The following is a 13170-nucleotide window of genomic DNA, read 5'->3' as shown; positions in this document are numbered from 1 at the left end:
TCCCATTAAATCCTCAAACAACCGTAAAAAGGTATCATTATTGCCCCCCCACCCCCATTCAGAAATGAGTAAACTGGGGGCGCCTGGGTGGCGCAGTCGGTTAAGCGTCCGACTTCAGCCAGGTCACAATCTCATGGTCCGTGAGTTCGAGCCCCGCATCAGGCTCTGGGCTGACGGCTCAGAGCCTGGAGCCTGTTTCCGATTCTGTGTCTCCCTCTCTCTCTGCCCCTCCCCCATTCATGCTCTGTCTCTCTCTGTCCCAAAAAATAAATAAACGTTGAAAAAAAAATTAAAAAAAAAAAAAAGAAATGAGTAAACTGAGACTCAGAGAGGTTAAGAAGTATCTTGTTTAAGGTCACACAAATGTTGGGACCCAGAAGGAACTCCAAAACGACACTAAAGCATACCATAGGGAACTTAACACACTGGTTATATATAGTCCTGCTAAAGGAATATTGAGTTAATTCAGGAATAAAGAGAAAACACTTTTTAGCTTTTGCCCTTAAAGAGCTCCAAAAGAAAATCTGCTTATTTACCTGTCTGCCTCAATAAAGGAAGCAGTAGGAACATCCGTATTTGATTGGCTTTTTGAAAAGCTGAATAGGGCTGTGGCATCCTGAACCTATTGAAAGTTTTAAGAGATTTAAGTAGAACTGTAGTACTGAGTTAGGTACCTACCACAGGCCCATACCTCAGCTCTTTTGGTTTATTCTAGGTGAAGTACAATAGACAATTTCAGCGGATTGCACTTTATGGCATGGATTATTTGTTTCTAATAAAGGGAAAAAAATCTATGATTTGAGTTTACCTACCAAAATACCCCATCATTTTCTTTAACGACAGTGACAGCAACAAGTACTTACACCAAGTATTATGATCTAGTAAAGACTCTACATTAATCAATCAAAATGTATGTTATCAAGTCGATTTACATCACCACTATTTCAGCCAGAAGTCTTACTACAAGAATGTCTAATGTAATGGAATTACTCAGTCTCTGGGTAAGCCTTTGATCCCTGAAATTCTCTTTCCTTCTTACTTTAATAAGTTTTAGCTAGGTTCAATGACTCCTGAAATCCAGTGAAAGGCCTATCTTTTAACCTGACCTTTCCTAAGATGGCACAAGAGATATGGTTAAGCCTGGATGAAATACACACAAGGCTTATTTCTACTTTCATACACCAAATCTTTCATAATAGCATTGTTTTTAAGTTGATTACATACTGTAGACTCACATGGCAGACACTTTCATAAATTTTAGTTCTGTTTCAACTTCCATCTTGCATTACGTTTCTGGCTGTTTTTACCTGGCTCAGGAAATCTTTACTGTTAGCGCCACAAATTAACTTAGACCTCAGCCAGGTTATCAAGGAATTTCAATCATTAACATGATCCCAAATGAGACCAGAAAGCTAGTACCTTTGAGAACTTTTATAAAACACTTATCCTCCGATTAAGGAATAAATAGATAAAACCCACTAAAGTGATAGGGAAAACATGGCATTATAGTTTGTAACCAATAATAAACTGAAGAGCTTTCTATAGCAAATAAGTAAATAAATAAATAAATGTAAATGGTTACTTTCCTTCCAGTTTTGGTACTGCTCATTTTGTATTTAGTAGCATCAGTTCATACTACACATGCTGTTTCAAGTTCCTTTCCCAAACTCTATTCCCCATTCTATCATCTTTCCTTACAAATGATGACCTCATGACTTACTTTACAAAGAACATCAAAACTTAAAAGCTAACAATTATAGCTTTCCTCCCCCACCATGTTGGGACAACCGCACCCTCTTTGATCTTGCCCCCAACATTAAGATACCTTCTCACTGGGTCTCAGGAAATTCGGTCCGATGTCAAGACAACTAAGTTCTATATTGTGCTTTTCCAGTCTTCCTTTCTAAGATTATTATTTCTTTGGCTCTCTTCCCTCACCAGTTCAAGACTCACCGTTTCCAGAGAAGCCATTACTTAATCCTGATTCCTGAATTCCTGTCACCACAATCCACCCAGTAACCATAAGTAGAACTCTTCTCTTTTTCTTTGCCACTACATCTAGACCAACCGAGCAGAGCTCAAATTCTACCTTCTCGTGAGTTTCTGCAACTGAGTGCTATATTTTGCTTACTGATAAAAATTTAAAAAGAAAGCCAGGGCACCTGGGTGGCTTAGTCAGTTGAGGGTCTGACTTTGGCTCAGGTCATGATCTTGCGGTTTGGGAGTTTGAGCCCCATGTCAGGCTCCGTGCTGACAGCGCAGACTGGAGCCTGCTTCAGATTCTGTGTCTCCATCTCTCTCTGCCCCTCCCCGACTCATGCGCTCTCTCTCAAAAATAATAAACATTTAAAAAAAATTTTTTTAGTAAGAAAAAAACTCCAAAAGTTTAGCAGGTCAAATGTGCATTTGTGTGTTAACAATTAAAATACAGTAACAGTGCCTTTGACATACTTCATAGAACACATGATTCCAAAATAATTTAGGAATTACAAAGTTATTAAAAAAAATAAAAAGAAGTTCAATGGTGCTTTGGATCTTTTTTCCCGAGCTCATCTAATTCTTTCCTACAATAAAAAATACGTTATTTAATTAAAAAAAATTTTTTTTTAAATTTTTTTTTTCAACGTTTATTTATTTTTGGGACAGAGAGAGACAGAGCATGAACGGGGGAGGGGCAGAGAGAGAGGGAGACACAGAATCCGAAACAGGCTCCAGGCTCTGAGCCATCAGCCCAGAGCCCGACGCGGGGCTCGAACTCACGGACCGCGAGATCGTGACCTGGCTGAAGTCGGACTCAACCGACTGCGCCACCCAGGCGCCCCAATTTTTTAAATTTTTAATAATTTTTGGAGTGCCTGCCTGGCTCAGTTGGTGGAGCATGCAACTCTTTATCTCAGGGTTATGAATTCTAGCCCTATGTTGGGTGCAGATATTATTTAAAAATAAAATCTTAAAAAAAATTTTTTTGGTTACCTGTAAAGATAAAAGTATATCTGAGAAAAGACAATAAATTGATGATCAGTAAAAAATATATAAAATAAAATAAAAAATAAAATAAAATAAAATAAAAATAAAATAAAATAAAATAAAATAAAATAAAAATAAATGGATGATCAGTCAAATTGCTGAAGAACCTCAAGGTACCACACCACAAATTACTTTCCAATTACAAAGGAAAAAATACATTTTTACAGGAAAGACCGGACAATCATAACTGTAACAGAGTCAAACCTAGCATCATCAGGAGTGAGGTAACCTGACACGGTGTCTCATGATATAATGCAATATATATACACAGTGGTACAGTATTTTTGCCAAAATACTTAACTTGAATTTCATCACCTAAAGCCCCACAAACAAAATAAAATATAGCTAAAATGCTCCTTTCCTCATGTTTTACTCTCAATTTAGTCACTATCAAATGGCCTCTGGGAGGATCCCCAACAACCACCATGAAAAATGGGAGTTGTAAAATACATATGGATTTGGAGCCAGAGATATCTAACTTTGAATCCTGGATCTGATGCTAATTACTAAACTTACATTAGCTCTGTACCTCAGTTTCTTCATCTATAAAATGAGATAGTACAAAACACCACCAAACTTCAGAGGTTGCTACAATACTCAAATAACGTATCTAATACATGTAAAATATCTAAAATACTGCCTGGTATATTAGAAATATTCAGTATATGTTGGTTGCCCTACCATAACACACATTTGTTCTCTATGTGTTGTGGTTAACAAAGGACTTTTATATACATCCAGTCTCATCATCTGATCCTCCCTGTAAACCATAGCTACAATTCAGTAACAAATACAATTAACATAAATCTGCCTGCAAGGAGTTAATCTAACATTAGAAAAATTTGTATTCATTCGTACATGCTCTTTACACAGGTAGTACTTGTTTTGCATACTCCCAATATGCACAAATTTCAGTTACCACAGTTTAGTTAATTAAATAACATCAGTCCCCCAACAACATACTTCAAATTTTAATTACCATGGTATATGAACTCTGAGTTGTTGCATAAAATATAAACTTTACTGCGAGTTCCTTAGTCCACAATTCACCATGTAAACAACAGATGTACATCATGATCAGTAACCAATCACATCACTTCTTTCAAAGTCTGTTAGTGATGAGTCATTGGACACATTATTCAGTTCACACACAAACAGCAAAGTATATAGTTGTATTGCCTCCTACTCTACCAGTGATAAACCCATTTACAAAATGGACAATCAAGAGAGGGAGCTGGCCAACAAGACGAAAATGAAGCAAAGAAACGAAAAGTGATAATGCTAGAAGTAAAACCTGGAAAGAAAATAAATGGGAGTTACACACATCAGAGAAAATTAGTACAGGCAAACTTTTCAACATAAATAAGGAAAGAGATTATGACAACAAGGATGAAGATGTCCCAGAGGAAGAGTTCTTAAAGGAACTCTCAAAGATATTACATGACCCTGAAAGTACAAAGGATGGAAGCCACAACACCCAAAAGATATGTGCTCCATATTGTAAGTTATGACAAGAAGCAGGCGAGCACTATTTAAACTACTCAATACGTTTTTAAACAAAGAAATAAAAACTTTTTTTTTTTTTAAAGATTTTATTTTTGGGGGCGTCTGGGTGATTCAGTTAGTTAAGTGTCTGGCTTTGGCTCAGGTCATGATCTCATGGTTCATTAGTTCAAGCCCCGCATCAGGCTCTGTGCTGTCAGCTCAGAGCCTGGAGCTTGCTTCCGATTCTGTGCGTCCCTCTCTCTCTGCCCCTCCCCCACTCGTGCTGTCTCTCTCTCTCTCTCTCTCTCTCTCTCTCTCAAAAACAAACATTAAAAAAATTTTTTTTAATATTTTATTTTTTAAGTAATCTCTATACCCAAAATGGGGCCCATACTCACAACTGCAAGATCAAGAGGTACACGCTCCATCGACTAAGCCAGCGAGGTGCCCCCCAAAATAAAACACTTTAACATTCAATGTTTCTAATGCTTTAAATTAGTGTACCAAATAAATATTAGTTTTGCTAGTTTTTCATTTCCTCATATATTTATAACCAATAATGAAATAGTTTTTAAATATATTTTTTCAAATTTTTTAGCATTTATTATTGAGAGACAGACAGAGAGAGATCACGAGCAGGGGAGGGGCAGAGAGAGAGACACAGAATCCGAATCTGAAGCAGGCTCCAGGCTCTGAGCTGCCAGCACAGAGCCCGACGACGCGGGGCTTGAACTCACAACCGGTGAGATCATGACCTGAGCTGAAGTCGGATGCTCAACCGACTGAGCCACCCAGGCGCCCCAGTTTTTAAATATTTTAACAAAAAATTAAAATGTCACTTCATGAGGCATCTGGGTGGCTCAGCTGGTTGAACGCCCAACTCTTGATTTTGGCTCAGGTCACAATCTCACGAACCGTGAGATCGGAGATTGAGCCCTGCATCAGGCTCTGCACGGACATGCCAGAACCTGCTTGGGATTCTCTGTCCCCCTCCCTCTCTGCTCCTCCTTGACTTGTGTGTGCACTCTCTCTCTCAAAACAAATAAATAAACATTATAAAAACAAGGGGCACCTGGGTGGCTCAGTTGGTTAAGCATCCGACTTCAGCTCAGGCTATGATCTCACATTTCATGAGTTAAGACCTACATTAGGCTCTCTACTGTTAGTGCAGAGCCCACTTTGGATCTTCTGCTCCTCCCCCCTCCACCTCTCTCTCTCTCTCTCTCTCTTAAAAGTAAGTTTAAAAAAAAAAAAGTATTTTTTAATCTAACCACAGAACAGTTGTAAATTCTTCAAGTTACTTTTTAAAAACCTATCTATTATTTTCCACAAATGAAAGATGTGAATCAATGTCTGCTATTCAAAGACGAACTCAATAATTTTTAACTCTTCCTAGGTATATGGGGAATGAAAAATAAAATTTTATAACCCTCACTTTAAAATATGTTACAATCTGGAGCACCTGGGTGGCTCAGTTGGTTAAGTATCTGACTTCGGCTCAGGTCATGATCTCACAGTTCATGGGTTGGAGCCTTGCTTTGGGCTCTGTGCTGACAGTGCAGAGCCTGCTTGGGATTCTCTCTTTCTCTCTCTTTATGCCCCTCCCCTGCACTGTCTCTTCCTTTCTCTCAAAATAAATAAATAACCTTAAAAATAATAATAATAAAATGACAAGTCACAGACTGCAAAAAGTATTTGTAGCACATACATCTAACAAAGAATTTGTATCCAAATATATAAAGAACCTACAAATCAAAAATGAAAAGACGAACCAATAAAAAGGGGGTGGGAGGCAAAAGATCTGAACATTTTATCAAAGAAGATACACAAATGGCCAATAAGCACATGGAAAAACATTCAACATCATTAGTCATCAGAGAAATACGAATTAAAGTAATAAGATATTACTTTGTTGGTTTTTTTTTTTAATTTTTTTTTCAACATTTATTTATTTTTGGGACAGAGAGAGACAGAGCATGAACGGGGGAGGGGCAGAGAGAGAGGGAGACACAGAATCCGAAACAGGCTCCAGGCTCTGAGCTGTCAGCCCAGAGCCCGACGCGGGGCTCGAACTCACGGACCGCGAGATCGGGACCTGGCTGAAGTCAGACGCTTAACCGACTGCGCCACCCAGGCGCCCCAATAAGATATTACTTTGTACTCATTAGAATGGCCAATATCAAAAACAAAATGCTGGCAGGAATATGGAGCAACAGCAGATCTCATGTATCATTGTGGGGGGGGAGGGGAGGTATAAAATGGAATCCCATATATCATTATGGGCAGGAGGTATAAAATGGAATCTCAAATATCATTGTGTGGGGGGAGGTATAAAATGGAATAGCATTTCAAGAGCTTAGCAATCTCTCAAGTTACACATATATTTATCACATGGCCTAGCAATTTCTCCTTTGTATGTAAAAACAAGTCTGCATCAACCTATTTAAGAATATTTACCACAACCTTATTCATAATAGCCCCAAATGGAAAACAATGTAAATGTCCATCAAGGGGCGCCTGAGTGGCTCATTCGGTTAAGCGTCAGACTCTCCTATTGGCTCAGGTCGTGATCTCACAGTCCTGACATCAAGCTCCACACTGGGCTCCACACTGAGTGTGGGGCCTGATTGGGATTCTCTCTTTCCCTCTCTCTCTCTACCCCTCCCCTGCTCATGTGCGCAAGCTCACTCTCTCCCTCTCTCAAAATAAACATTAAAAAACATAAAAATAAATTTAAAACATTTTAAATGACGCCACAAATATCCTATCAGCAAAATCCAGAAGGTGGGAAATTCTAGAAGACAAGTAACCAAATATTTCCACAAGAAAAGAAAAAGAAAAAAGGGGAGAAGTGACCAACAGATTGAGAGACTTCAGACACAGAGCAACCATACAAAACATGTGGCTAGCCTTGTTTGAAAAATGAGATAGGGTGCCTGGGTGGCTCAGTTGGTTGAGCATCTGACTTCAACTTAGGTCATGATCTCAACAGTTTGTGGGTTCAAGCCCTGCTTCGGGCTCTGGGCTGACAGCTCACAGCATGGAACCTGTTTCAGATTCTGTGTCTCCCTGTCTCTCTCTGTCCCTCCCCTGCTCATGCTCTGTATCTTTCTGTGTCTCAAAAATAAATAAATGTTAAAAAAATTAAAAAAAAAAAAAGAAAGAAAAATGAGACAGCCAACCATTAAAAAAAAAGTCAGATGATTAGGGAAATTTGAACAATAAAGATATTAAGAAATTTTTCAGAGGCATCTGCCTGGCTCAGTAGGTACAGCATACAGCTCTTGGTCTTGGAGTGGTGAGTTCAAGCCCCACAATGGATGTATAAATTACTTAAAACTAAAATCTGAAAGAAAGAAAGAAAGAAAGAAAGAAAGAAAGAAAGAAAGAAAGAAAGAAAGAAAGAACCATTCATTGTTTTACTGAGATACTGGCAATATGGCTATGCTTTTGAAGTCTTTGTGTATTACAGAGAAACATGGATGAATCTCACAATGTTGGGCAAAACAAGCCAGACACAAAAGAATACACACTATATTATTCCATTTCTTAAAAGCTCAAAATGAAGTAAAACTAAATTATAGAGCCAGCAGTCTCCACTAGTGAAGAAAAACAAACCAGTGACTGGGAGGGGCATGAGAAAGCTTCTGAGGTGGTGGTAATTCCAAATCTTGACCAAGTGGTAGTTACCAGGGTATTCATTTTGTGATCATTCACTGAACTATAATAAATTTACATTTTATGCTCTTTTCTGTATGTGCATTATACTTCACAAACAGTAAATTTTACTTTTACTATTTACTTACTAAAAACTTAGATATAGGGGCGCCTGGGTGGCTGAGTCGGTTAAGTGTCCAACTGTAAATTTCGGCTCAGGGCATGATCTCACGGTTCATGAGATCTCACAGTTCTCTCTCCCTCTTTTTGCCCCTCCCCCACTTGCACACACAGGCCCTCTCTCTCAAGGTAATAAACTTAAAAAAAAAAACAAAAACTTATATATAACTTAAATATATACAGATGAAGTAAATGAACCTATCTGGGATTTAATTCAAAATAATTGAGAGGGAGTAGAGGCCTGGGGTGAAAGAAGAGTTCCTCATGTTAATGATTTTTGCAGTTGGTGATAAATATACAGGAATTTATTATTTATTACACTCTTCTTTACTCCATGCATGTTTAAATTTTTCCATGAGTTTTTAATGTTCATAACCTTAACTACTTCACTTCTAGGAATGATAATATACTACAAACACAGAAAAACAAATATATAATTAAGTTCACTGTGTTATCTTTAACGCCCCCAAAAGCAAATATAACCTAGTGCCCAATAACAGAAAAATGAGCAAATGAACTATAGAAGGTCACAGCGTAACTTTCACAAAAGTTTAGTGACATGGAAATGATCATAATAAATTTTGAAAGCAAGATATATAAAATTATATCAAGCATAATCTCAGCTACATAAAATACTTTTATGCATGGGAAAAAATTGGAAGATATGCTAAAATGGTGATGCTGGTTAAGTCAGGGATTATGAGTGACCTTCTTGTATTTTTCACCACCAGCATTTGTAACTTTTATCACTGGGCGGGGGGAAATCCTCTTAAAAATATTGATTCTATCAAAGTAGAGGGAAGAAAGCAAGAACACTAATAAAGAAGTCATCACTATTATATTCAAAAGACTGATCAGTATGGAAAAAGGTAAACAAAATTTTACCCATGGGAAAATCCCATTTGAACTTTTCTCAAGTCCTTTGTATTATCCCTATATTTAATTACAATTCTAGAGTACAACTAGCCAATAAACTATTTTTAGAATTTAATAGCATATAAAAAAGCATTATACACCCAAAGGAACTTCTTCTTTTCAGAAACTGAATAGAGACTATTTCACAGCTAAGCCAGTGTTTCTGGTTTAAAATCCCGTGGCAATGAACCTATCAGATGCTTGTGAAATGAACAGACACATTTTGATTCAAACAGACATGTGTCAGCTTGCGATTCTACTCCCATTAGAGCTTTAGCAGAAGCCAATGAATTTTATTAATATAGGCAGGTACACATAATCATTCAAATGATTATAATAGAACAAGATTGAGAAATTTTAGCCAATAGTTGTTTTCAGATGGGTCTTAAAAGTCTTTCATCAAATAGCTAGGTAATTAGAAAACTCTCAACCTATGAAAAATGAGAGAAGGCTGTTCTTACAGGGGGGAAGGCTGAGAGTCATAGAGATGTGCTATCCCCCCACACCTAAAACCATCACACACACGTGACCATGGCTTAGAAATTCCTATTCTGCTTCTACCCAGTGGAGTTCTTTGGCTCACAGCTGGTACAAAGTTGGCACAAGTATGGGGCACCTGGGTGGCATAGTCGGTTGAGTGCCTTGACTTCGGCTCAGGTCATCATCCTGCAGTTTGTGAGTTGGAACCTGGCATCGGGCTCTCTGTTGTCAGCACAGAGCCTATTTCAGATCTTCTGTCCCACCCTCCCTCTGGCCCTCCCTCACTGGTTCTCTCTCTCAAAATAAATACACTTAAAGAAAAAAAAAGATGGCACAAGTATCAAGAGAGGCTGTCCTGAATGGGCTATTATAATGGCCACATGGATTCCATAAAAGGAGAAAAGAAGTATAATTTATTTATTTAGAATTATAAAAACCTTTAGTAAGGCTTTGTACGGAATTTTTACAACGCCCTTTTTTTTTTTTTTAATTAAACTCTACACCCAATGTGGAGCTCAAACTCACAATCCAGAGATCAAAAGTCACATGCTCTACCAACTGAATCAGTCACCCTCAGAATTTTTAAAATATAGAATCTAGAATAATTCTGTACCACATATGAAGAACTGGTAAAAAAAAAAAAAAAATAACAAAAAAAAAAATAAAGAAGAAAATAGGTATCTCCAAATGTGTCCCCCATAACATAATGCTAGGGACAGTTCCTAGTATTTTCATAAATGACATAGAAGACAACATGGGGTAACAATACAAACAGAGCGAGATAAATTGAGAAAGAGCTCACAAGCCAAGTGGATGAATGTTGTATAATTAGCCTTTCACTTGGGCAAGTGTAAGGGAGAAGGCCTAGAGAATAATACATATAATAATTAATCTGAACTAGTTTTATCCAATAAAAAGTCACCCAAACCTATGCTGACACCTTATTACGTTAGCCAAGAATCTCTGGTAGGGTTGTTCATAAAGTACTCTCCAAAACTGGTAAATTAAATACTACCACAGATGTAAAGATTAATATAAATAAATCAAAATTATATTTTTACCTCTGTATAAAACCATGGTATTCTCTCCCAGTCAATGGCACCACCCATCAACCAACAACTAAAGCCAAGAACCCAGAAGTCACCCTCCTCTCCAAGAACATCGAATGAGATCACCAAGTCCCATCAACTCTGTGTCAAAATACCTTGACTCAGTCTAGCCTCTACCTCCATTCTTGATACCAAACCTCTAGTTATCATTTCTTTCTAAACTATTATAATAGATTCTTAAGGCGCCTGGGTGGTTCAGTTGGTTAAGCGTCAAACTTTTGATACCTCCTGAGTTCGAGCCCTGCATTGGGCTCTGTGCTTATGGCACAGAGCTGGCTTGGGATTCTGTCTCTCCTCTCTGCGCCTCACCTGTTTGTGCTATCTCTCTTAAAATAAATAAATAAACTTAAAAAAACAATAAAAGTTAACTATAATAGTAGATTCTTATTTCATTCCCTTGCCTCTGCAATTTTTCCGCTACCAGCCTATCCTCCACAACACCCTCCAAGGGCAATCTCTCTAAAACAAAAGCATCATCAGGCCTCTTCCACATTTACAGTTCCTCTAACATCTTCCCATTTCCAATTGAATAAAGTACATACAACATTACAGGATTGACTTTTTGCATCTCAGATTCCCTCCCATCCTTATGTTCCAGTAACTCTAAACTACTGGCAATGCTGTTTTGAGCTTGTAACACTGTCTCATACGCATTTGCCTCTGGACATGCTGCTTCCTCTACTTGGAATTTCCTTCCTTGCCCTCTGACATGCTTGGACCATACTTAATGTTCCAATACCCAACTTAGTAGTTTCCTTCTCATTCTCTCCTTTCTCTTGCCTCTATACTTTGTACTTCCTAAATTTCATTTATCACAGTATAGCATAATTATTTGTTTATATGGCTCTTATCAGACTATGAGGAGAGGTTACAAGATATTCATTTCTATATACGCAGTACATTCATTAAGCACCAACAGTATGCCTGACAACATTTGTTAAATAAACGAGCACAAAGCCAAAAAGAACAAAACTTCTGAACCTATAATTCCTGTAGTTTTAATAACCCCACTAAAAAATAGTTAACAGGTAGGAAAAGATGTGGAGAAAGGCAATTATAATAAAGAAAAAAAAGCAACTTCCATGTAAGGAAAGACTAAATAGGCTTCTTCAATTTAGAAAGTCTGAGATGTTTTATAACTAAAGGTACAAAAAGAAAACGGGACGATACTGTTTACTAAATCCTGAAAGCATGCAACCAGGCAGCAACACAGTATCTTAAAAGGAGTTCTTTTTAGGAATTCCATTTCTAAAAAATTCCCTTTATTTAACAGAGAATAAATTTAAACTCAAGGTATTCAGCCAAAACAATGGTGGAAGTGGGCCACATATGAAGCACTTAGCATGATGCCAAGCACAAAATTTACATCTGAGATATACTATTACATGGTTTCTATCAGTAAAGTGTGCAACTCCCTCTACAGGAAGTCAATGAATACCAACAATAAGCACTTTTCAGTCCACAACAACCTGTCGCAGGTAACACTGAGGCAGACGTTTATTGCTAAGAAAGCACCTTGGTAATCACTATATTGTACACCTGAAACTAATTTAACACTGTTAACTATACTAGAATTAAAATAAATAAAATAAGCTCCTTGGTATAGGAAGTGAATGAGCATGTACACCTGCTACAGCAAAAAAGCAACCTCTACTTTTTGATATGTCTTATTCTGCTATACCATTCACTCAAGTCTGCCTAATTAAGGCCTGTACTTTATCTTTCCTTCCTTTAACCAATCATGGAGAAGTTTCCACTGACAGAAAGCCGTGCGTGTGTGCTAGGTGCATATATAAAGATATAAATACATACATACACACACACACACACACATTTCGCTTTTGCTAGCAGCATTAAGCAGCAGTCTTCAAATACTTCTGGACTGCCTCTCATTCAAAGACACTCTGGCTATACAGCTATGATCAGTAGCTTAGAAAAATGTCCAAAATTCAACATATGAAGAAAAGTGTTTTTGTTTTAATTTTTTTTTTTTTAATTTTTTTTTTCAACGTTTGTTTATTTTGGGGACAGAGAGAGACAGAACATGAACGGGGGAGGGGCAGAGAGAGAGGGAGACACAGAATCGGAAACAGGCTCCAGGCTCTGAGCCATCAGCCCAGAGCCCGACGCGGGGCTCGAACTCACAGACCGCGAGATCGTGACCTGGCTGAAGTTGGACGCTTAACCGACTGCACCACCCAGGCGCCCCGGTTTTAATTTTTTTTTTAATGTTTATTTATTTTTGAGACAGAGAGAGACAGAGCCTGAACGGGGGAGGGTCAGAGAGAGGGAGACACAGAATCCGAAACAGGCTCCA

The 13170-nt window shown here is 37.9% G+C and overlaps 1 protein-coding gene across 4 annotated transcripts in view; it reads right to left on the bottom strand.

Moving 5' to 3' along the window:
* Nucleotides 1-13170, bottom strand: part of KDM2A (lysine demethylase 2A) — a 114612-nt gene that overhangs the window by 83129 nt on the left and 18313 nt on the right. Inside the window, exon 1 of one of the 4 annotated variants that reach the window (XM_040465760.1) lies at nt 537-585. The exons of the other annotated variants lie outside the window; for them this stretch is intronic. Coding sequence (XP_040321694.1) covers nt 537-570 — 34 coding nt within the window. The 5' untranslated portion in view covers nt 571-585. Of the gene's footprint in view, nt 1-536; nt 586-13170 lie in introns of those variants that run through there. 4 annotated transcript variants of the gene reach the window in all.

This window comes from Herpailurus yagouaroundi, unplaced genomic scaffold (genome assembly GCF_014898765.1).
Source record: "Herpailurus yagouaroundi ecotype Mexico unplaced genomic scaffold, PumYag 569, whole genome shotgun sequence".
NCBI lineage: Eukaryota > Metazoa > Chordata > Mammalia > Carnivora > Felidae > Herpailurus > Herpailurus yagouaroundi.
Note: the sequence above shows the minus strand (reverse complement) of the source record. Positions and strands in the feature narration are given on the sequence as shown.